Source organism: Phasianus colchicus, chromosome 6 (genome assembly GCF_987193195.1).
Source record: "Phasianus colchicus chromosome 6, bPhaCol1.hap1.1, whole genome shotgun sequence".
Lineage (NCBI taxonomy): Eukaryota > Metazoa > Chordata > Aves > Galliformes > Phasianidae > Phasianus > Phasianus colchicus.
The window spans coordinates 31,798,236-31,823,991 of NC_143441.1; the positions used below are offsets into that span (position 1 = coordinate 31,798,236).

Sequence of the window (25,756 nt, forward strand, 5' to 3'; positions counted from 1 at the left end):
GTGAAACAAGTCACTCTCATATAAAGGCCAACTGATCAGACCTGAACTAAGAGCCCCATAGTCATACAAATCTGAGAAGTTTAAACACCTGAATAAATGAAAAAAAGTATCATACTGGAAGTTACAGTGGGCAGCGCTTACAAAACTTCCCAGCCAAACTTGCAGTACAGCACACACTTATTCTGCTAAATTAGTACCTAAAAATTAGCATGGTTAGTGAATTAAGCATAATCCTAGGGGTGAGGAATTATTTCACATGATTATATGCCCCTTGAACAAGGCAAGGTGGAGCTAAGCATTTCTAAAATTAATGTTTTTTGTTCTGTTCACAGCACAGCTTAGCTTCAGAAAAGTGGGTTTTCAGTCCATTAAATTTAATGTTCAGGAAAAAAAAGTCTGATTTTGAAGAGAGCCCAGACTAGACCTTAGGTGTAGAAAAGGCTACATATGTCCTTGCAGCAAATCCTGTTCCACAACAGCAGCAGTCAGGAGTCACCTAAGGACAGGGTCTCAACTGAAGGTCACCCAGAAGTCCTGACAGCCTGTGACATACATTAAAAGAGACAAAAACTCAATGAAGCAGATATAATGGGGAGCGTCTCTCTATTTCTGTACTTATGCCCTACAACAGCTCCAGTAAATACATTCTTTCTTTTACCTGCCTGATGCTTGGGTTTTATGCAAATTAAATATCACACTTTTGAGGCTCTTCACGGAGTTAGCACATGGCTGCTGCTCCCATTGCCCCAGTTCAGGATTTGCAGCACCCAGAGTCAGAAGGGCTGGTCCTCCAAGGGCCAAACAGGAGAGCAGAGGTAGCAGCATGGCAGATGGCCACCAGCAAGTGGCATTCACCAGCAGCACCAGCAATACTGGGGAGAAACAGCCTGAACACATATAAGCTCCCATGAAATCATGGCAGGTGGTCTTTATATTATTTTGCTTAGTTACTTAGTTGTATCTGTTGTCTAGCCTCCTCTGTTACCATATGAACAGCATTTAAAAATAAAGATTAAAAAAATATATTTTCGATCTTTTTCCCATACTAACCTCCTGCTCCAACAGATGGCTCCATGTGCCACTGTGAGTTTATGCAGTTTTCTTCTCATAAGTGCATTATTAATAGGTTTTTGGTTTTGTTTTTTTAAATGAACATTATATTGTCTTTCTGACTTCACAGGTATATATTTTTATTTTATCCTCCAACACTCCCCCCAGTCAAAGTAATCAAGGACATATCCATAAATGCAGAAAGTCTTCCCACTACCATTCTGAAGTGTGAGAAATCTTGAGAGACTTGACAGCAAAATGCCTATTCTTGCTAAATTCTGAGGCTGTGTCAATAGGGTTCTAGGAAAATAAATGGTAAACAACTCCATGACTTGAAAACAAGTTTTACTTACCTCCCTTAGGATCCTTTGTCTATGCTTGCAAGACACTTGATTATTTTGCAGGTATCATCAAGTAATTTCATTTGAAAATAGAAGCACTATTTGTTCTCCTACAAGCAGAGACTACAACAAAAATACCACTGTTGGTCAGATCTGGTCATGCAACTGAGGATATAAGACTTAAAGTCAACAACAGATTAAAACGTAACTAAATTTGCTTATATGGTGAGTCTGAAGTCAATGAAAGCAATGAGATATGATAAATCAAGTTTTTATCTCGTAATTAAAATGAGCCAGAACATTTGCTTCAGACTGAAAACCAGTCAAAGATTGTTTTAAGAATGCAAGACTGAAGGGCACTTTTCTTATAAAAAGAAAAGAGGAAAGGGATAAGTTATACAATTATCTTTCCAAAATAAATGCCTTTGGAGATGGAAAGATTTTACAGCCATTTGCCTTCATTACACCAAAGCACATGCTTTGGTCCATTGCAAATCATTCGGAATCTCACATACTACCAAAAGACAATTATTAAGTACCTAACAGAAAATAATCTGAGACTAGAGCAATAAATTAGTTTGGTTCCTTTTTGCTCCATTCAAGCCAATTCCTTTAAAAAATATGTGCCTATATATATAATTACTTCCTTCATCTCCACTTTTTTTTTCTTCTTCCCTTTCCTTCCTTCTCTTTCAAAGCTCTTTCTTACTAACTTTACCAAAGGCTAGATGACAGTTCTTCATTTCAAATTGCTAGTGCATTTCAAAGTTTCATGCTAGAACAAAGAAAAAAATATCTCCTACTCTTAGGTACTTCACCCCTGAGGTCAACAACCTTACAGCTTAAAAAATGTAGCGTCCCAGGCAAAGCAATGTCACAAGGAAAGACAATCTCTTGCAGCGATGCCAGATCTGGTCCCTTACATATTATCTTCCAAGCCACTGAATTTGACAAGGTATCCTCATCATATCAGTATAAAGGTATAGCAAGAAAAAAAAAAGCTAAATCTTTGTCATTATTCTGTCACCTGAATACTCTTCAAAGATCTGAAATAACCCGTATTCCAATCCCATCTCCCAGAAATCTTAGAAACAGCCATCCATGATCTTTCTGCTGATATTTTCTTTCATGAAAGTCTGAAAGTTCAGATGAGAACGACAAGTCCAGATTCACACACTATTAAATGAAAAGAGTTCTCACCTGTGTTTGGATCCAATACAATTATTTTTTTTTTTCATAGTTGTTGCTTTCCAGATAAAAGACCTGGTTATAGAATTCGTCCAAAGTAGAATGAAAAGTCTTAAAGGAATTTTCCAGCAACTACTGTAAATTTATCAGACCTGCAGTAGCACAATACCTTGCAAAGCAAATAGCGCAGGAAAGTATAATGAAACTTGCTTCTCTGTACATAATGTGCTATGCTGGAAAAAAAAAATGGCAGAATTCCTGCAGATGTCCTGCACCTCATAATTCAGGATTTTGTCTGGGGCTCTAATGAAAATTGTAACAGCCAAATTTATTCAGCATATGAAGAACACTCAAGGATATCTTCTCTTGCAAAGATGTATAAAGCTTAAATGGAGAAGTTTCAAAATGACAGTGAGAAGAGTTCATTATAAGGACAATGGTAATTTTATGAGAATTCTGTGAACAGCAAAGAGATAATGCTCAATTTTCAAAAAACTAGGTATCTCAACAGAAAAGTGAAAATCACTGCTGTTTCTTTGATGAGTTCAAGGGAAAACGTGTGCTGCAGTAGACTTATGAGTGTGCTCAAATCAATTCCAGAGAGAAAGCCCTAACAGTACAAAACAATCAAGTCTGCTGCAGTCGGTGGCAATTTGTGCCTCCAAAGCTGGGAGTTCATCTCAAATGACTTGCAACAAACAACAAAATCCAAGCAGTAAATTGGTTTAAAAACTCACGTCTAGCATCCAAAAACACCAGTAAGAAGTCCTTTATCTTTACAGCACAGTAAGTTTCTCATGAAAACACTTCACAAAACTGAGACTGACTGTAGTTATTTTGTGAGTTTTTTCTTACATGGCTGCCTAACAACAGTAAAAACACATCTTGTAATGATACCCTATTTGGTATCTGGACTACTTGGCCAGAAACAGGTAATTCCTTGCCCACCTGCAAGTTACAAGTGGCAGATTCCCCATTTCCCCAGGTGAGAGAAAACACTTTCCAAAACAACTCTTCTTTATGACATAACAATATTTGTACCAGATATTTTATTATCAGAAGACATTTGTTCATAGAGAAAAATAGTACTTACATAGAAGTCCGGAAAAACATTTCACACACATTTTGTACAGTTTCGAATACTTTTTCTTTGCACTTCTATGAAGATTTAATAGACTGAAAGAGGATATATTCAAATGTACTGAGCCTGTAGGACTAGACTGCATCAGAGATAAACTAAATGAAGCCAAGCCTTCAAAATATGCAAACTGGCATCACACTCCGATTTCAAGTGGCTTTATTACCTCACTGCTCTTTTTGCAACATTTGGTGTTTTTCTCTTCAGGTAAGTCGTATACAATTTAATATTAATAAGCATCCTACACAGCAAAACTGAAATATAAATAACATGAATTCAATACAATTTCCTGTATGAATGATATAAATTGGGTCAAATTCTTGCTGACATTCTTGCTCTGTTACTAGTTTAGATTACTTTACATTTATATAAAGTCTAGCTGAAGTTTATCACAAATCTTTTTAAGTCAGAAGCTACAATGGATCCCATAGTCATTGAGACAGCAAGTTCTATTGTAGCAATAACTTAGAAAAATTGTAATAAGAAATACTGACAAGTTTTGTAAAACAAAGCAAAAATCCCACCAACAACTTTAATGCCATTTCTGACCAGGGTGCAGTCATAGGTCAGTTTAGAATTCATAGAGGAAATTCATAAGAGACCCATCTACCTAAAAGTATGACACAAAAAGGAATACAAACTCAATACGTTCAATAGAGGAAAAAGTTCAAAAGTTACTTCTACATGCTATGCTTATGCTGTTGATTCAAAAAATCTGATAATGAGGTAATGAGGTAACTCTCTGAATGTAACAACCAACACAATGATAAATTGCTATTTGACCATTTGCTCTTTTCTAAATTGCTAAAGCCAGAATGGACTTCTATTAGGGCATGGAGTGGAAGATATCAGTGAAAAATATGCCATAATCAAACAAGATGCATATAATTGTTACTTTTGGAAATAGATAATAAACTTACACCAAAAGCAAGAAGTAATCACAGAAAGGTATTGATCAAACTATAGAAAAATAAAGAAGTACACAGAAGCTCTTCATTACAGATGGAACTGCTGCTAGAAGAAGACCTGACTTTAATGTTGATGGTGAGATTTTTTTTTTTTTTTTTTTTATACTTAAAAATAGTTCTTTTTCCTTAAATAAGCAACTTTCTCGTTTGTGTACCTTCCTGACAGGGTTTCAAATGAAAGATATACGAGAGATGCTGAAACCCATTCTTGAACTACCTGAGGGAACTAAAACTTGGATAGCATTATATTTAACCTGAGATTTCTGATTTGAGAACTAAAGTATACTGATTTTATATAAATAGAAGAATATAATTTAAAAAAATACATTTTTCTTTAGAAACAGGCTTTTAGAGAACTGGTATCACACAGTCTCCTTCCCCGTTGTTTCAGTTCATATTTGCCAGGATACTCACCATTTCAACACGCTTTGTAAGATATAATTATCAATCTATTGCTACCTGTAACATCCCAGGACCCCAGTGGGAAATAAACCCAAAGCTGCCTGGATCTGCAAAACAAGATTACATTGATGCTCCCGTGTACTTTAAGGGCCACCCTAGCACTCATATTTACAGTCAACAAATTTTCCAGTGCAAGATCCTTACCTGACCCAGGCTGAGCATTTCCACAAGCTCTTTCCCCCTGCAAATTCCTGCTGACCACGTAGGTCAGGCCAGGCCAGCACACAGAAAACAGCATGAGGTGAAATGCTCAGTGGTAGCTGGCACTGTGCATGGATTTTCCTTAAGAACAAAATTATCTCTTACCTACAACAGCTGGATGCCACTGGAGCTTTGTGACTCATGCTTGTGGTGCCCAAGCCAACCACAAGTTGTGATTGACTACAGATTTTTGTACTGCAGTCTAATCACAAGCTCTTTCGATAGTATTATCCATTTCCTTGTCTGCAGGGTTCCAGAGAAACAAGACTGGCCTGCCAGAGAGGAGAGCCCATCCAAGTGGGAAGTAGCACGTAGGTCAGCTCTTTAAATAGCCTGTCTGAGCTCACAGGTTTAGAGAAAAAATATTTTTAAAAGTGTGGGGCTTTTTTCGTTAGGTTTTTCACAATAAAATAGATTAAAAAACAATGAGGTTACCACTCTTGCTGTAGGATTTCCAAGCCAGGCTAACATCCTTTACAAGGAGATACAGTGTTGATAACCCAACTTTAGTCTGATCCACAACTTTTTGAAACTCTTCCTATCTGGAATTATTGAGGATAATACGACAAATATTCATTCCCCAGGTAAGTTCTAACCTCCAGATATGATCAGTCTCACTACAAAACTGATGCACACAGTGAAGGTCGTAATCTTTATGGAGCATTCAGCAGTACTTGCCAGTTGAACTATGCATATCTTATATTTTCCACCAGCATGCACAACTTTTGGCCAAGTTTTCCACATTATATAATATTTTTTGCCCTAAGTAATTTGGGATCTGTGTTTAGCTAAATCTTAGCATAAGAAAATTCCAAAGCATTACTGATTTCTTAAGATCAGAAAACTAAAATGCATGAACCCCAGAGACAGTAACACAATGGACACAGCAGGCAGTTTCAAACACCTGGGGAAAAAATCAGTTTGAGAAACAAAAGCTGTTATTGGACAAAATAGCTTTCACAAGTATAAGTGGATGAAAAAAAAAAAAAAAAAAAAAAACATGGCTAAGAAATACTCTAATTGAATATTTTCTTTAAAGAATCCCATGTGTCTAAGAGCTTCTGGACTTTCATTGCTTGTACAAAGTAAAAGCAAACAAATGTTTGGATTATTTCTACATATCAACCAATGAGATATGCACAAAAGGTATGCAAAAGGTCTGACAGTATAAGCAAAGGAAAACTTCTATTAAAAAAATACACACACACTGTCAACACTTGCAGCTTTGTAATAGAAGCATTTAAGGTTATTCTTGAACCAAAAAGAAGCATTTCTACCTTTTCTGACAAAACTGTGCAAGTTTGCATACAGTGTGAAACTGCCCACTTCACATCACTTACACTGCAGTACATACAATATTACACATTTAGAGAGTTGTTTTTAAATAAGGAGCACAAGTAAAATAATAATGAAAATTCCAGAAAATAATTGATAGGACTAAATCTTCCCTCTTTAATAGCATTCAGTGACTAAGAAAAAAACACCTTAATTGGCAAGTACAGAAAAAAACAAACAGGCACTGCTGTCAAACTAGCTATTTGATCCCATGTTGATATACAACTGATTGCTTTTTGAATTTTAATTCACACACTGCACAAAGCATTCACATGCTTACTTAGAAGTAAAACACCCCCACTTTTACCCCTAACCATTAATAGCAAAACACTATTTCATCATTCTACCTTTACTATCAGAGTTGGTTTGCTTTAAGAACAAGAACATATGGTGAAATACATTTATTGGATTTCTGTTAAGATTAACTTACAACTTATCTGTCAGCTAAGTCATCAAAAATATTTCAAATTATTCCACACAATGGCCACATTTTAAACTATGTCATACAAACAATTAGTGCTGCTTTTCCCCTCCTCTCTTTTCCTGAACACGCTGCTTCCTGAAGCTCACATGCATGTTGAAAATTTCCACTAAGACCCAAAATGCCACCAACGCACTCCTACATAAGCATTCAAGAACAATTACTTAAAACGACTCCCTCACTATTTGTTGTATTAAATAAAGACAGCATGTGATTGAAATAATCACAGAGCTTCATAAGGTAAAAAGATATTCCGACGTCCATGGTATAGCCTGTATTTAGAAGGGATCATTTTAATTTTATCTCCCCACATCAAGCAGATCTGTAACTGATAAAGACATTCATTCAGATCTAGCAAGATGCACTGACTTGTTAGCAGAGATGAAGAAGTGGCTGATCATGTCCTTCACTCACTCGTCCCAGAGGGCATTCAGCCAAGCATATATCAGAAAAAATTGCCCATACTATTCTCTTAATGCAATAATAAATAAGGCTGCCGGAGAGAGAAATACAAAGCAGTAGCAAGAAAAGCATTGCTTTTAAGCTTCTCCTACCTTTTCCCTGATATTTACAAACCGCAGGCAGCGCTGCCGGGGAGTCTCACCAGGGTGGCTGCCGAGAGGTCTCATGTGGCATCCCCAGCTTCCCACCGCCTTCCTCCGTCTGGATTTTAAGCATTCCAGAGAAAACCCACCCTGACATGCACAGAACGCATCCTGCTCAAGTTGGAAGCATGTGATAACTAGGCTTCAGGCTTAAGCAGGAAAGCCCAGCGCTCGCCTAATGCCAGGCATTTAAATGAGCCCCATCTTACCGTTGTGTTGTTGCCTCGATCAGGTTAGATCCGCCGGCAACTCTTTGACATGTCTCTGGCAATGTTAGTGTTTGCAGCCAGGCCGGGCTCATTCAGCAACTGAATGAATTCACAACATCTTTCTGCACTAGCAAGCTGAAACGCTACGGCTGTACTACAGCTAAGAAAGGGGGAAATCTAAAGCAGAAAACAAAGAAATCCCTAAAGACAGGGTAATCCCAGTGGAATAAAATATAAAGGGTACACATGAGCACCAAGGGCACAATATTTCTCTGTCTAAATTTCACCAGCAATACCACGCTCTTTCTAAAACCACTTTTTTTTTTTAAGATACATGATGGACTTGCCTGTGGAGTTCCCAGAAAGGCAGACTATCCAGGCTCTGCTGCAGCACTGCAGCCAAAGTAACCATGCATATGCTATCTAGGCAATTTACAGCAGTCTTTTTGAAAAGATATTGATTTACAATGTAGCACTGCCTCAACAGAATGCAGAGCTGCAGCCAAAATAGCTAATGATGATTTCAGAGGAATTAAGGAAAAAAACTCAACATTCAATCAAAAGGATGCAACTAATCATCCCCAATTCAATTATGCCCCAGTCCTGAAGGAAGCCAGCAAGTTCTTGAGTGACAAATGACATTAAAACAATAACCTAAGGGCATCTGGAAATAAGAATTATGAACGCCACTGTCTGCTTCCACAGGAAAAATAAATATAAAAAAGCATTTAAAATTTATTGAGCCAAAATACGAACTAGAAAGTTAATTCTAGCACTGTAACAATGCAGTCTAATGTTTAATTTATGAGCATACAAATATACAGAGCTGTGAGTAAGCAACAGACACCTGGGCTGTGCTGGGAAGACACAGCTGAGCCCAAGCAAGCTTGGGTGTGGTACAAGGGAAAAGAGGGCAGCAGAACAAACCCACAAGGAAGGCTTCTCCAACAGAGAGACAGCAAATCTTCTCCATCTCCTACTCCTACAGCAGCCCCTGCTGGCCTCTGCTTTAGATGGCTCCTGGCTCCCCAGAATCCTCCTGGGGCCGTGGGGGCACTGGACAGACTGCGCTGGGAAAGGGAACAGCCATATATCTGTATTCAAAGCCAAGGAGAAAGAGCATATCCTGAACAAGCAGAAACATCATCTTCACCCAAGGCACAGGCAATGTTAAGCACAGACTGACAGCATTTGTACATTACAAGGAGAGGCAAAACACGACCCTGGCTCATGACTGCACATGAATGACCCACACTCACCCACCAACCTTCAAAAACGTTCCCTTCTGTAGAGCACCACTTTGAAGAAAGCACAACATGCCTGAACCCTAATCTTTTACTTGAATTCTACCATAGTTACTAAGACATGTTTAAATACTTCTCATCTCAAGGTTCACAGCTGAGCCTAGCACCAATGGCTTATAATAAAACTTTAATAACATAGAAAATTCTGCAAGATGTTCCCACAATGAAGTAGAACTTGTTTGTTGCCATCATCCATTTCCCATTCTTAGTCATAGGGGCATATCCCAGAAGACTATTCAGTTTCCTGGGTTGGGTCTTAAGCAGACAGAGGCTTCATTTCACCCGAGCAAAACATTCCACTCCAGGCAAAAAACTTCTCTTTTCAGGTGCGTCAAATGTCAAGCTCCAAACAAAACTTGAAAAAACTTTGAAGACGAAATGATGAGAAAATAGAGCCAAAACATTTAGATTCCTTACACTATCAACATCAAATTGATCTGAGGAGGAGAGAAAATAGACAGGAGGATCCTCAGATAAAAGAAAAAAAATATCTGGTCCCTGCAGGTGCTTACTTACCAACACACACCAGGAGACACATCGCATCAAGAACAAAATGGCAGACAGCACGCAGGGAAACGGAACACAATGCTTTGCATTCCAGAAGCAAATAAGATTTTGGGCCCAAGGTGTGGAAACTGAAAGCAAGCCAAACAGTCTAAAGAGTTATGAGATCCGACTCAAAGAAACCAAAATTTCCCTTATTAAAGTTAATTTATTGCTTTGGACATCCCTCAACAGAATCAACTTCCACTGGACTTTAGCTCTCTTAGCTGTATATCTGCACGCTTGGATAATGTCCCTCAATTTCTCCAAAGTCACCTGTTCTTGCTTCCATCTTCTGTATTTAACCTTTATGTTTGAATTTTGTCAAGAACTCCATGCTTATCCATGCAGGCCTCCTGGCATTTTTGCCTGAATCCCTAATCTCTTTAACCCCTCCTTCCCATGCGCTAACACTAGTCCCATTCCTATCACTACTCCCAACCCCACGTGCTGACCATGATCAAGCACCAGTTGGCTGTAGCACAAATACAGGCTTGCTTTCTGCTCATGGAACCACAAACTGGATTGGGAAACCTGGTTCATAATTAGAGGCAGTCTAGAATTACAAGTGGAATGTCATGCCATTACTTACATCCCAAGACAAACCTCAAGATGTTTGACTGGCATTCAAAAACAATTTCTTACACATACAGAGTCATCTTTTGAGCTTTTCAAGATAACAGATGTATAGTAATCTGCAAATTACTTTACTTAGACAGTATCAAAGCTCTGCAGGTTAGTTCACTGACCATCAATTCATCATTTATTAATAGTGTACAGTGCAAAGAATATCCATAGTTACTTTTTTTCCTGTGGTCTTATTACGTATTGTCCAAATATAACTTACAAGTAATGTACTCAGTTTATTACTTTATATCATCCAGAACAGGGCAAAGCACATGGCAAGCCTAACTGTAATACCCCTTCCTTTGCCCCATGAACTAATAACTATATGCAACAGATGTGCACATATCTTACTGACAGGAGCTCAGTTTCTTCTCACAGAAGAAACTGCATGACCAGGAAAAGCCACAACTCAACACTCAGCTTTTTTTTAAACAACCATCAACTGAATATACCAAAGAAAGAATAGAAGCACTGTTTCACTTGTGAAAGTGATTTGGTAATCTAGCCAGCTACTTTATAAACAACGTATATTATTTCACAAAAACTGATCTTATAAGATGGTTAGCATGTTGTATTCAGAAACACTCAAATGGATGAGACTACTCCAGTTCAGTTTCCTGTTATCACTGGCAAGCACAAAATCTGAAATCTTTTCTCAACTGATCTGTCTGGTTTTACTTGACCGCAGGAAGTTCATAACTGACATTCAGAAGAACTTCTTTATGTTAAGTGTCACAGAGCACTGGAACAGGTAGCCCAAAGAGGTTGTGAAATCTCCTTCTACGGGAATATTCAAGATCTATCTGGATGCCTACCTGTGCAACCTATTGTAAGGTACCTGCTTTAGGGGAGGGTTGGACTCAATCTTTTTTGAGGTCTCTGCCAACCTCTGCAATTCTGTGCTTAAGTGATAGAAAAGTAAATAATTAATAGTCCTCTCCAGCCACATTTTATATCTGCCAAAAAAATTATCTATTGCACATGGGCATAATTCTGTCTTGGCTAGTACTGTCTTCATGCCTTTTTAATATACTAAAATTATGCTTTTTTAAAAAGAGTCTAATCTGAAAAGCGTACATAACTGCACAGCAGGTAACACAACTCGTGTCTTGTTTGCCTGAATTCTTCGTCACCAACTTGAAAGATAACAGTCAAACAAAATCATTCATCTTTAGCATCATATAACTGTCAAAAGCAGCAACGTTCACTACAGAAATAGATGTGCCTTCTAAATATATTACTAAAGTTCTCCACAGAAATGCACCATTGCTACTAAGAATTATGATGTACATATATATGTACAGAACCTCATGTTCAGGTGCAAAATCTTAACATTACTAATTAGCAAGTAGAAAGCAGAAGAACTTAGACTTTTAAGGGAAAAAAGTATCAACAGTTCAGTAACACATTTTTCAAAAATACCACAAAGAATGAAGAAACAAAAAATTCAAATTTGTGCAGACTGTCTAGATAATGACAATCAGTAAGATGGTTTATTGAAGTAGATATAATTAAACTAACCTACCCACAATACACAGTCCATAAAACCACATAGCTGAAAATTCTCACATTTATAATAAAAAATAAATTCTAGCTAATCAGAAAGGAGTAGCAATGTTTCTATGACAAAATTTTCGCAATAAATAGTAGAGACACAGTTTACCAAGCTTTTCTTTAGGAAGAGTTTTAAAAAAATTAACAATAGCTTTTTTGTTATCTATAAGTATAATCCCCAGAGAAGAATCTCTGAAAACATTTTATTTCCACAATACATTTACTCCTACTGTTGATCTCATACAGAGTTGAAACTCAATGATACCTCATTTCAAAGCCATCTATATAGGAGAAGAAAGCTTTCTATATATGAATTAAATCTTAACATAAAAAGACATGTTCACCTTCATCACTTTCTCAAGTTTAAATATGTCACGCACTGAAACTCTAGCCTCATTTGAAAGCATTGGATTTTTAGCTTTCCTTCATTTTCACTTTGAGAAATTCACATGAAAGACTTTGGTTTTTTCCATTTAATCAAGTGTCTCTCCATAACATATGATTAAAATAAATCAGCTTTCCAACAAAAAGCAATAATCTACACAAGCTATAATTGTTATAAAAACATACCAAGCCAAATCAATCCCAACTATCATATGACATAGATAAGAAGGTAGAATAAGTCACAGGTATACAGCATTCACCTATAAAAATCTATCTGTACTCTTCATCATCATTATGTGCTGTTCCTTAGAACCAAAATATCAGTCCTTCAGGCTTTTGCTACCTGCTGATACAATCAAATGGTGGGTTATAAGAACATATAAGAACAGTAAAGCAGTCACCTTTAGATGGGAAAAAAATGTTGGCTCATCTTGCCCTAGAATTAACTAACAACAGACAAGTGAATGACTTCACCTCACAAGGACTGTTCAGTAGCCTCTTTGAATGATCTATGAATTCAAGTTTCAGATACAAATATCGATGTCTTCTCTGCAGGGGATAGAGGCTATTTATTAGTAGGCATCCTACTACTTGCTAGCCTTAAGTGAATCTACACAAACAAATGACAAAATACCGAAAGCACATTAAAATTGAGGTGATGCAGTCAACTACCCAGTGTCTCAAATAATGTTTTCGTAACATTAATCAGGACTTCTGAGAGATTCCTATGCAATCTATGCAATACGCATAGAAACAACTCCCATAGGATGTCAGATAGCTTGATGAGGTGTTCCTGAAGTCCAAAACTTAATCAAAGTTTAATTTATACTGCATTTACTTAACAAAAGATACTGATGAGTGTTGAGGTGAATATAAGTTTTCTATTAAGTAAAGACAAGTTGTTTGGCATTGAAGGAGGATGATGGAGCATCTCTATAAGAGCAAGGACTCTTAGAATTAAGCTTATCAAGCAACAGAATAGAAGGCAAACGAGAAGTAGATAATCTTTCACTGGGAAGAAAGAACTGAGAAAGAATTACAGATTTTTCCTCATCTTCATGACTGTACATTTACCTGAGGTTTACATGCATATAATTCCTTGGAATCCTTGTAGCACAATGTCCCTAAATCCTATTCTTCCTGAAATTTAATACCAATATACTAATCCTGAAGGCAGGGAGAATCTCCCAAGACATCTTCCCCAGGTTGAACCATCTGATTGGTTCTGTTTTCAGAGAAAACTATGACTGTTAATGAATTAACCTCATAACAATTTATATATATTTAATCCTAAATATGGTGTTGTGTGTTATTGTTCTAGGCTCCTTACAAGCTTGTTTCCTTTTTAACAGGTCAATAACATATTTATATTTTTACTCTTCACAACATACATCTTTGAGCTGTGAAAGTATCTGAACAATCATCAAAGAACCACAGAACTGTTGGTGTTGGAATGGAACTCTGGAGACCATCCAGTCAAATTTCCCTGCTAAAGCAGGCTCCACAGAGCAGGTTGCATACCCATAGATACCAATGACAGGTATCTAAGGGTCTACTCTTTGTCACAAGTTTATAAGAAATATGTGACAAATATGTGAGTATAGAAGAAAGTCGATTAGAACAATCTATAAAAAACAGTCATACAAACTCAGGATGGGGAAGAACAAATAACTGGTTCACACCCATCTCAGATGTCTTACTAGATTGTACATACATGATGCACATGTCTGTATAAAATGCATATATAATGCCTTGGTCTGGCTGCACCTCAAGTACTGTGTTCAGTTTGGGGCCCCTCACTACAAAAAAAGACATAAGCCCAGGAGTGTGTCCAGAGAACAACAATGAAGCTGGTGAAGGGTCTGGAGCAAAATATCATGTGGATCAGCTGAGGGAGCTGGGATTTTTTTTTTTAGTCTGGAGAAGTGGATGGTCAGGGGAGACCTTATTACTTTCTACAACTGCATAAAAGGAGGTCATGGTGAGCTGAGGGTCTGCCTCTTCTCCTGTATAATTGGTGATAGGAAAAGAAGGAGCGACCTGAAGTTGCACCAAAGAAGATTCAGGTTGGATAATATGAAAAATTTCTTCCCCAAGAAGTGGACAGGGACTGGAATATGTTGTCCAAGGAGGTAGTTGAGTCATTGCTGCTGGAGGCATTCAAGAAACACTCAAATGTTGTACTGAGGGACATGGCTGGTGAGGAAATAGTGGTGGTAGGAGGATAGTTAGAATAAACAATCTTATGGGTCTTTTCCAACCTTGGTGATCTCACGATACTGTGATGCTTATCAGTCAGTATGTCTGTTGTCTTATCATTTTGAGGACAGTAACAAATGTTTTTATGTTATAGTATCTTCATGAACTAGTACATATTACTCATTCATGTACAACGTGCCATAGTCAGGTTTTCTTCCTCTGTTGTTGTGTCATTTTTGTTATATGATGGCTTATATTTCTTAAGTTATTTACATAAATTTTATTTTGACAATAGCATAATGATTGTTTTGTTCTCCTTTATTTTTGTATTATTTACTCATTTTTTAGACTGCTGCTGAATGCTGAGGCAGAATGTTCAACCTATTATGCAACGACCCTGTGATTCTTATCCAGAATAATGTAGATCTGCTTAGATTCACCATAACACACGCAGAGCTACAGATAAGTTTTTTAAATATATCAGTCTGCAAACAACAGCATGAAATGCCATCATCATTTTATCATCCAAAGAGTCTATACTTCAAAATCCTTGAGCAATTTTTGGCACTTAACTAAACAGAATGCTTTGTAAAACGTATCATTTTTCCATTACTTTCCCATGTCTTGGTCTTCTACCTGGAGGATTAGTTGCCATACCTCTTCCAGTCTCAAAAGCACATTTTGTTACAATTTATTACAATTAAAATACTTTATAAGTCTGATGGCAGGAAAATAATAGGTTACACGGTGGCACACTATAAGACTGAAGGAGGTGCTGCCCAAATATCTATATAAAATAAAAATAATAAAAACTCTGAAGTAATGTCTGATAGAGTGAGCAATACTCTTGGACAAGAGTTTCGCTTCAGTCACCCATACCACTGTTCTTTCATGGATTAAACTGGCAGACAATAAGGTATATTTAAAAAGCCATGTAAAAACTCTACCTGATGCAATACTGACTCAGATGTTCCTAAGAAACAAAACCAAAACTGCAAGCATTGCACTAATATTTATCTATTCTTCAGTTAAATGCAAAGTGTTTTGTTTGACCTATAAAGCCCTTTATTGTTTGGGTAACCAGCACTGTGAAGACTGCTTTTCTTGTCCTGTTTTATCTCAGTATTTCAGATAACAAGGTTGCATCCACCTGGGCATTTTCACTGAAGACTACTTCAGCCCACAACTTGATAAAGCTTTAATGCATGTTGAGCAGCTTATCTATTTTCCCAGGACATCTTAGGCAAGAAATAGAAAGCATCTGAGGAGGAGTAAAGTCAGAACTGCAGAAAGGGCAAGAGGGAAAAAAAAAAAAACAACTTGTCCTTACACTATGAAAACAATCTCTGCAAAATACAGCGACTGCTAGCACAGCTGCAGCACCTTCCATGTTCACAGAGCACTCATTCTCACAGAATTTTCTCCTTAAGCTGTTTTGGTTTTTTTGGCTGTTTTGTTTTGTTTTTGTTTATTTGTTTTTACCTCCTCAGACTGCCTCTTTCAGCATCTGAAGATCAGGAGCCCACTTACAGTATGTTCCTAGACTCCCCAGAGACATTCTGCCCTCCCACTTTCTTCCGAAGCAGGAGAACATGAATTTTCATATGATGAGCATAAAATAGCTACAAAGATCTGGAATGGATACATGAACTGATTTGTTCCATTCAGCTCAAGAGCATTTCCTTGACTGTTTTCCAGGAAACTGAACTCCACTTCCCACTTAACAAAATGTATGTACTGTCAAGAAAATTCAAGAAGCCTGAAGGATTTCAATAATAAAACAGGAACAAAGTTTCAGGAGGAAGAAAAAAGATTTTTTGTATTCTTGATTTCATATATTTGGTAATTTCTTGAATTTCAGCTGAGACAGACAAGGCAATCATACTATTTCAATCTAGCAAATTCAAAGGCAAAAACAAAACAAAGCCCTTATCTTAGTTATACTGTATGAGAATAATAAAACTTATTTAATTTGCCTATTCTATCTCTCTTCTGCATCCAGTCAAAGACTCTCTGTCACATTAAGCAAGAAATGAAGGTGTTCAAAAACAGGTGAATGTTTTCACAGATCTAATGGGTTAAAGGGTGTGATGTCTTGTTCTGCTTAAATTGCTACTACAGGATTAACACAACAACATTTCAAACAAAGCCTATAAGATTGTCAACAACAAAGTTTTGAGCTAGAGCTCACTGTAGTATTGGGGGTGAAGCGGGTGGAGTGGGGATACATTTTGCCTGGGGCATGGTTGCCTTGATGCTTGCCTACTTACTGCCTTGTTGAAAATTCAAATAAGACTAAACTCACTTGCAAAGTTGTCCATGGAAGCAAAACTGCTACTACATTTAATTACAGACTGATTTAGAAGAGGAATACTATGAGAAGAATTCTTACTGCACCATAAAACTAATACAGAGCTCCTTAAATCAGTCATTCTCACAATCTAAGAGGACATCTCACGATTACCCATACACTGACAGCATGAAAGATATGGTTCTCAAACAAAATCATGCAAGACAGCACAGTTTGTTAACAACTTTATGTTAAGAAACTTTGGTTATGAAGTTGGATCAGTGACATCCAATTGTTCTGTTGTTCTTCAAATTATTAAGATGATCCTCTTAAGGAAAACTTAAGAAATTTCATCAGTATTACCATAGCAGCCTACTCGCTAAAATAGGACTCCATTGTACTATTCAAATGCAGGAGGGAGGGAATCCCTCATTTCTTGGCTTGCTATTTCAATGGGAGGGAAAAATCAGGATACAGAACAGAAGAGAGGTAAGAGAACAGATTAAGAAAATTGCGATATTAACTATTACAATGGAAAACCTACTAAGGAAACTTACAAGACACATACTTGTCATTTTAGTTGTGTGCTCTCTCTCAGTCACAATACATATTTTCTTTAAGTAAAATGCAGCTTTATTTTGCCCTCTGAACAATATAATTTTTGCAACTATTGTTTTTCTCATGCACTCTATGCTCTCATTCAAATAAAGTATTCCATCTTCAGCCAAATAATGCCTGCCTCATAGCCAATGAGTAATATGCTACCCACATGACATTAGGAATTCTTTACTTAGCTTTTATGATGCCACACAAAGAAAAAATAGCCCAGTCCACAATAGATGTACATGCAAATCCCCCTTATATTGGGGTTGGTTTACAAAATCTTTTATGCAATTTGGAAGGGAAAAAAAGTTTTACCATAAAAATACTGTACGTAATTAAGTAATTAAAAATGTTAAATGGAAAAAACAAGAGTCGCAATGGCAGATGCACCAAAATGTCAGAGTTATGTTTCCCCTAGAGTATTTCAGGATGAACTGCAACTTCAGGTTTCACTGAAGAAAGGTTTGAAAACATCAGAAGCGTAAATGCTGCAGAACAGTCCTTTTAAGGTAAAATTCCCAACAGAAATGGATGTCTTTGAGTGAACATATATGCATAAAATAGTCTAGCATAACTTTATGGCTTCTGCCTGACACAATTTTGGCAAATATGACTGAAAAAAATCATACAATGCTTTCAGAGTTTATATTATTGGGGGCTTGCACGTCTAACAGGGTGTCTGTCCTTCCTCAGAAAAGGTTATGGAAATAATTTAATACTCAGTCTTTTTACATTTTAACAGCTAAGGTTACTAAGGCAATAAAAATTCACACAATAATTCCATCTACGATTTCTCTGAAGTCACAGTGATATTAAAAAAATACTAGCACAAGATCACATTAAGATGTCTTACGGTTTCCTCTAAATTTCTTATCTCAGACACAGATTTGACACATCCCACATGAAAGGTTTCCTATTAGAAATGTTACAATAAAAATATAGATCTCGTATTCTACTGTGTTTGTGCTCCTGAGTAGTCTCATTAACCTCAGTGCAACCAGTACGTTGTGAGAGAAACACAGAAAGACTGGGTGTTCTGTAACTGCCCATGACAGCACGAGCTACAAATTACAATGCATGCACAGATGGCTAATTGGTTTTAGCACAGCTTTCATAGCTCAGGAAGGCAGACATCACTGTTCTCTATTACTCTGAAGGCCAGTGCCAGTAGCCCAAGAAGAACTCAAGCATCTAGTCCCTTGGGTCCTGTTGCCCTACTTGATCAAAAGAAAGAAAACAGCATTTTGTAGTAATTTACACAGTCAACATCCCCAGTGTAATTTTAAGTAGCTTCTTCAGTGTACACAATTTCAGCTGTTGCCTTCTTTTCATAGCCACGAGACCCACAAAGTTATTTTTGAAAAGCTAAACAGGACAGCTTCATTCAAACCCACTGCCTGTAATATTACCCTTTCCACTGGAATATCTGATAAAATAAATCTCTCTCATATAGATTCATCTGTAGCTATAGTGTTATCAGGAAGATTATACCACAGAATTCTGTCAGTAGCTTTAAGAAGTGACAACAGCAATAGCCTCTAACCCAAAATGGGTCAGGTAGGGCAACATATCAGTGAGTTCACAAGTGTCTGTTGATGCAGAATAAGACGACTGAAGACTTCAGATCTGAATTCCCCAAAGTAATGTTATTTCAAACATTAGAGATCACCTTCCTCAAGACCTTCTGTCCATTCTGCCCTTACACTCATCAGCTTCAAGCCTCCTCCTGCCCTTCTAAAACTGCTTCCAATATTGCCTCTGCTCCAAGCCCTGCAGACAAGCCAATGCACACCCTTGTACTTTCCAGGCTCTTCCTAAGTCTCCCAAATTCCCTATTCTGCATATATGAGATGCACTTAATATATGCAGGAGAAAAATTGCCTTGTTGCTCTTCCATTCTCCAAATGCTTCAGGGACGCATTGCAGCTCGAGTTGGACTTTGTCCCTTTTCCAATAGGAGCCCCTTCTCATCTTTCAGCATGTGCACAGGTAAGTCAGCACAAAGCCTATAAAAAGCTGCAGCATCCTTCAACCATATGAAATCCTAGAAAGTTTCCATTACACTTTAACAAACCTCCAATAAGCATTTAATACAAGTTTTCTATGGATGCCAATTGTGGGGAAAAAAAGATGAAAAGAAGAAAAATCCTTTTTGGAATGAAGATCATTACTTCCCCAACTGGAAGCATTTGAGACAATGACTGATTTGTAAAATTCCTGTTAATTCTTTCATCATTACTTCCCTGAAAAATGACATGCAAAATGGTACAAAAAGTCATCTGGTTGTACAGACTGCTCATGGCATCACGAGGAGAGAAGAACAACTCAGTTCCTCCTGCCTCACCTGAAGGTCATCATAGCTCCAGGCTGCATTTTCATTTCTTCACTAAAGTAGTGAGAGAACATAGAATTGTTTGGATTTTTATTCAATATAATAAAGGATGCCCTTCATCACATCCCTCAAAGTTTCTGCTTCAAACAGGCACTGAAGCCAAAGTGGCACACACAGTGATTTTTGCTAGGCCTACTTACTGGCTGTCAAGTGAAAAACAAGAGAACCAGCTGAAAACTGGAGGTCAAGTAATTCAAATCTGTCTTTGAAAGGAAAAGTGTAGCTTAATAACATTGGCTCACTGAGGACTGCTATATACAAAGATTACCAGCAAAAGCTGTCAGTTGTGTTTACAGATCTAAAATAAATCTGTCCCATACCTGAGTGGTTAGACTATCATTATCTTATTTTTAGTCTTCCATATTTGTAACAGGTGACTACATAAAGCAAATAAAGCAGCTTTTGCTACTGCATAATTCCAAGTGTTACGCATGGACATTTCCCAAGTTGTCTCCATGCAAAGGAAGAAGTTGCAGTGCCTCATTCACAAGGTACACAGTGAGAGCAGAAGAGGTTACTCAGATTGAGCATGGAAGGGCAGGAAGGCAGCGTAGGTTTCAGAGTTGGTGCATTGTTTCATATGACCCCACACTGGGAGGATTTCCTTGCACTAAACTAACCCCTCAGCCCCTATTCTTATTCTGCCAACTGTATTCCTGTAACACTCAACTTTTCACAATAGAGGGAGAAAAGTATCACTGAACATTAAATTGTGTAATACTCCTCCCCTGCATGAAGTAGGAAACATACACGTGCCCCAGGGGTCATTCGCCAGAAATATTCATTTACATTTTTTAATTGCTGCTTTTTGTTCCGAATCCAGATAACATAAACAACATTAAGCATGTCCTGATCAAGCCAAAAATGTCAAATCAAAATTAAAAAAAAGCATGAACTCATGTTGATACAATGCACAGTGAAAAAACCTAGCAGCAGGTTTTTAATCATGTATGTAGGAAAAAATAAAGGCATCGAATAAAAGCTCACTCTGCTACGTAAGCACAAAGTCCAGAAAGCCACAAACATGGCTCTTCCTCTAGCAAAAGCCTATGCATGAAGGGAGTTATGTTCATCAGAACCATGAATGCACACACAAAGGAAAAGAAAATGGAAAAAAAACCACCCAATATTTAACCCTGAAGCATTCCCCAATTCACATGTTACATAAAACCAGCATACTTGAATACACGTAAATCCATTCTGAATAAACTAGGACATTAATGTAAGTGTGGCAAAAGTCCAACTAACGCATTTTTACAAAAATCTTTCGACTACATCTCTTGTTCTTAAAGCAAGGAATTAAAATAATATTCTTCTTTATTCCATCAGAGAAATTAAGTAAAAAGTAAGTTGGTGAACAGCTACCTGTTCATTTGCACTGCAGAAAGTGGTTTTATCATAATAAGTGATTAAAAGTGCAGAAATAGGTTAGCTTCTTTCTAGCAAAAAGATTTTCCTTAGACTGTCATATAAATCACCTTTACTCTTAAAAGAAAGAAACATCAGACATGAAGTGTTCTTTCACAATGAAGTGCCAAACTTCAGCCTTAGCTGAGGTTCATTTCACTGTTATAGTCTAAAAGGCTAAAAAAACCTATACTAATCCAAGAACTACATTACAGAGAAGAATAAAACCTCTGTGTAATGGGTGCAAAAGGAAGAAAATCAAATAACTTTTGTCTGACTTCATCTTTGTACTTTCAAGGCCATTCTCCCTCACTACTACTGCAACATCTGAATATCTTCAAGCTGTACTAAGAAATGTATTTCAACATTCACTGAGAAAGATAATAATTTCCTCGGCCCTCAGATGGAAAATTAAGGCTTAGATGTTTAATAACTTGCCAAAAGCATCAGAGCACTTTCTCTACCAGAAGAACAGAAACAATATTTCTATGCAGGTTTGTTCTGTGGTTGAAAGTACTAAGAAATCTGATGTAGTCATTTAAGTCCTGGCCTTTTATATCAGTTTTATTCTGCTGTCAGGTTGGAAAACCCCAATGAAAACAATTTCCTCAATGTCACTTTAATGTATTCTACTCTATAGATCATCCATAGTGTTTTAAAGTTTGCTATTAAATTATTACCTTGGCTTAGATTACCACCAACAATTACTATTAAAGATGTGTATTAAAAATAGGTGTAAGGCTTTATGTACATATGTATGACCCATAAGCACATCATTTTTACTCCCTACATTCACCTCTCCCTTCCAAAACCATCATCCTTCACTCATATGTAAATATGCCTCTATAATAACATTCCCTTTAAAAAAGAAATTGCTTCCTAGTAAACCGTGAACTTCAACTACGGAGCACTGACAATGCTTTAAAAGCATTGTGCCACAACTACAGAACACAACTCAGAGAAAATGCACTGTAATTCACATGGTTTAATATAAAAGGTAATCACGTTATGGAAATGCTTTCCCTACAGGGAAAGTATTGCATCATCATCATCGCTTGACTCCTTGAATGCATTTTTAAAAAACATTTTTATACAATAGCAAAGTGGATTTTTTATTCATTCTCAAAGAGAAAATTCTGCACTTACAATTTTGAACAAAAACACAGATGGGAACATCTATTTAATGCAGGTTGTCAGCTTTGTTGAATCACCACCCACGTGCATGTCATAACTGTACATACCTACACAAATTCATGCTTACAATTCCTCATGCACCCAAACACCTCAGGGAGACCCACTGTGGCTCCCCACTACATGCCACAAGCTAACCCTACCATGGATTGCTCAGATCTATCTGAGCACAGTTTGAACTGACAAAGAATATTCTAAACAGTTCTGAAGAAGTTTGAGTGTTGGTAGTACTTGCATATAGCCTACTATGCTTGAAAATAGCACAAAATAATCATTCAGAATATATTATTCCACCTTACTTCCTGGCATCATATTATATTCTGAGTTAAGCGTAACAGAAAGAAACTGTCCTTTCATATCTGCTCTCCAAATTCACCAAAACTTCAGCTTAACCTTCAACGAGGAACAACAGCAAATAACGGATCCCCAAAAATGTGATGAAAAGTGTAAGTAATGTCTTCACACTGACTGATGACACTCAGAAAAGAGCAGTAATATATTGCACTTGGCACCAAAGAATTAGCATGAATGGATCAGCATTAATGAAGACGTGGTGTAACAAGGTTTCAAGAGACAAATAGGAAAGTCACTGCACATTACTCCAGAGTTTGCTTCACCTGCCTCATAAATGTAGAAGTCATGACTTTACTTATGCAACCTGCTCAAGAGTTGCTTTTGGGTGCTTTTAAAATTATTATTGTTTTGATTTGTGTCAGGTTTTTTTTGTTTTTACACAAGCACACACAGACCAGACATGGTTACACAAGAGGCAAAAAGGTCACCTCTAGAAAACGTTTTGCAAAAAAGTGTATGACTTTGTTGGGAAATAGCAGCACTGAATGAGAACAATTAAAACTGTTTTGTTTTCTGTGCACTATGAAAAGAAAACTACCCCTGGAACGAGAATCTCAGAAACATCAGGTGCCAGCTCCTGAGAGGAGCTCCGACTCTCAGCTGTAGTATTTTAGATTTAGAGTCTACACCCACCTATCTGCACCTCTGTATCTTTTATAGGTCACTAATGGCAGTTCTTTGCTATATCACTTACAGATATAGAAGTGTCCCCTTTTTACTACTTTCTATTGAAAATTAAGTTCAATCATCCATTTTAATCAAGAACAGATTAATACAAACTTATAACAAGTTCTGAAAACTGTTTTCCTTAAAACGCTATGTATTGGTAAGCATTAGAAAATATTTTAAACTAGAATTCGTGTGTTCAATTTGAAGTTTTTTCCAAACAAGAAATGTATACATCACAACCGTGACCTTCAGAAATGACTTGCATATTAAAATACTCAATGTACTTTTTTAATGAAACACATAATTGCAGCCTAGTAAATAGAAAATAGGAATTATTTCCACAGAGTTTGTCACAAGCAGCAGTTAGAAGGATACAGGAGCTTCAATATTTGAATGTCATTTTAAAAATGTGAATAAATAAAATTAAGTGTAGTTAAGTAGGCAGTGAAACAAAGAAAAATAAGCCTAATCTTCAAACAAGTGTGCTCTTGTCTACAGCTACTATAAGACACGGGGGATTCTCACTGCTATTTTCTTATGACTGGAGAACCATAGGTAGGTGACATAATTTCAAGCTCACTTTTTTAGATGTACTTAAGATGAGAACAAATAGCCCCGATCTTCAGCTTCCAACTGTTTTCAGTTTATGAATAAACTAGCTATTCAATTAAGAAATCATTTGTTGAAAATTTTAGTTCTGCAGAAATCACCATCCTTCAAAAGCTGTCAGAATATGATCTTAAAAAGTTAAGAGGTTTTTTTTTTTTGTTTGGCATGAGTTTTGCTCATTTGTCTTTAGTGTGTTTTTCCCACCACTACATCCATTTGTATACTGCTCAAGTTCATGGCAGCTGCTTGAGAACATACAGAAAATACTTTCCAATGATGCGTTCACATTAGCAGGTCCCCCACCTCCACCATGCAGAGATAATTTGCTTGCACCCCAATGATCTCACTGAAGTCACAGATAAGCTATTTTCTTAATGAGTCTTTTTATCACATCAGAGATTAAGGTTAAGACATTAGCTTCATTTTTCATAACCAGCTAATAATATGAAAATACATTCACTAATCACTTCAACTGGACAAATGTTTGCACCCCTCTCTGCTTTGGCAGCCCCTCTGCCACTCCCCAGCACTGCCAACTGCTCTCCTGCAGCTCTCCAGCTGCACAGCTGGTGCAGCTGAAATCCTCTGCTTGCATTCCTCCTATTCACACAACTGGCATCTGAGGATTGAGCCATCCGTGTGCACAGGGCAGATACCGATTTTACAAAGACTTGACACTTCCTTACCTTCCAAACCACTGATTCAAGCAGCTAATCCAGTCTCCTGCTCAGAAACAGGTTATATAGCCCTGCAATTTGGCACAGCATGCCATAGGAAAACCAGAGCAAATTGAGAGCATTTCTTTACTTACACAGACTAACATGTGACAAAAATGTTCCACGTTACTGTGTTACATGGGGTCAAGCAGCAGGGAGGAAGATGTCAGTGAAGTCAGGATTAAAAAAAAAAAAAACAAGAACAGGATAGATTTTAGAGTTGAAATCTCAGCAGTTGTTTACTGTGAGAAAGCTAAAGGGGAAAAGCAGCACAAACTGAGAAGGTAGAGCACTAAGATTACAAAAAGAAATGCACAGAACACTTTTGGCAAAGATAACAGAGATGGATGGAATCAGGTTCAGAGAACCTAAGACTTCAGAGTTTATGTGAAACAGTGACAAAAAAGTTTGTACTAAAACAAACCAAGCACCAATCTGCTCATTTCATTTGGGGAAAGATATTTTAGTATTAGATTGGGGAAAGTAGAACTCAGCATCACTCATATGAACCTTTTTCACTGGCAGGACTTAAAATTTGAAAATGGCTCAGCAAATACTTAGGTGATCACAGTAGTTGTTAACCAAAAGCCAGCCTGGGTTTAATACATGCAGACCCTTAGAAAAAGTCTAGCATCTGGTTCAGAAAGGCACCTTGCAATGAAATGGTAGCTTTGGTTAGAAACTGTGAATAGACAGAATAGATTTACCTAAAACACCAAGATTCAGTTTTCATACTATATTGAGTGCCTTTTTTGGGATACTTGAAGGTCACTGCTTGTAATACTCAAAATACTGATTAAGATCTCCACAATATTTGCTCAAGCATTCCAGGATCCTGCCCAGAGTCTACTAAGAGCAGAAGGGTCAGTGAACTGACTGTTCAGCCAAGTGAGTAATGCTTGGAGCTAGGAAATCAGCTGGGCCAATTAGATGCCA

At 37.2% G+C, this 25,756-nt stretch overlaps 1 protein-coding gene across 4 annotated transcripts in view; it reads right to left on the reverse strand.

The window, feature by feature from the left end:
- The window catches only part of CDK14 (cyclin dependent kinase 14), a 308,561-nt gene that overhangs the window by 240,965 nt on the left and 41,840 nt on the right, over positions 1 to 25,756 (reverse strand). The window contains exon 1 of one of the 4 annotated variants that reach the window (XM_090142826.1): positions 7,979 to 8,142. The exons of 2 other annotated variants lie outside the window; for them this stretch is intronic. Coding sequence is in view for 1 of the 2 variants with exons in the window: in XM_090142823.1 (XP_089998949.1) it covers positions 7,719 to 7,793 (75 nt within the window). In the remaining variant the exon portion in view is untranslated. Of the gene's footprint in view, positions 1 to 7,718; positions 7,956 to 7,978; positions 8,143 to 25,756 lie in introns of those variants that run through there. One more of the 4 variants, XM_090142823.1, reaches the window with a different exon arrangement.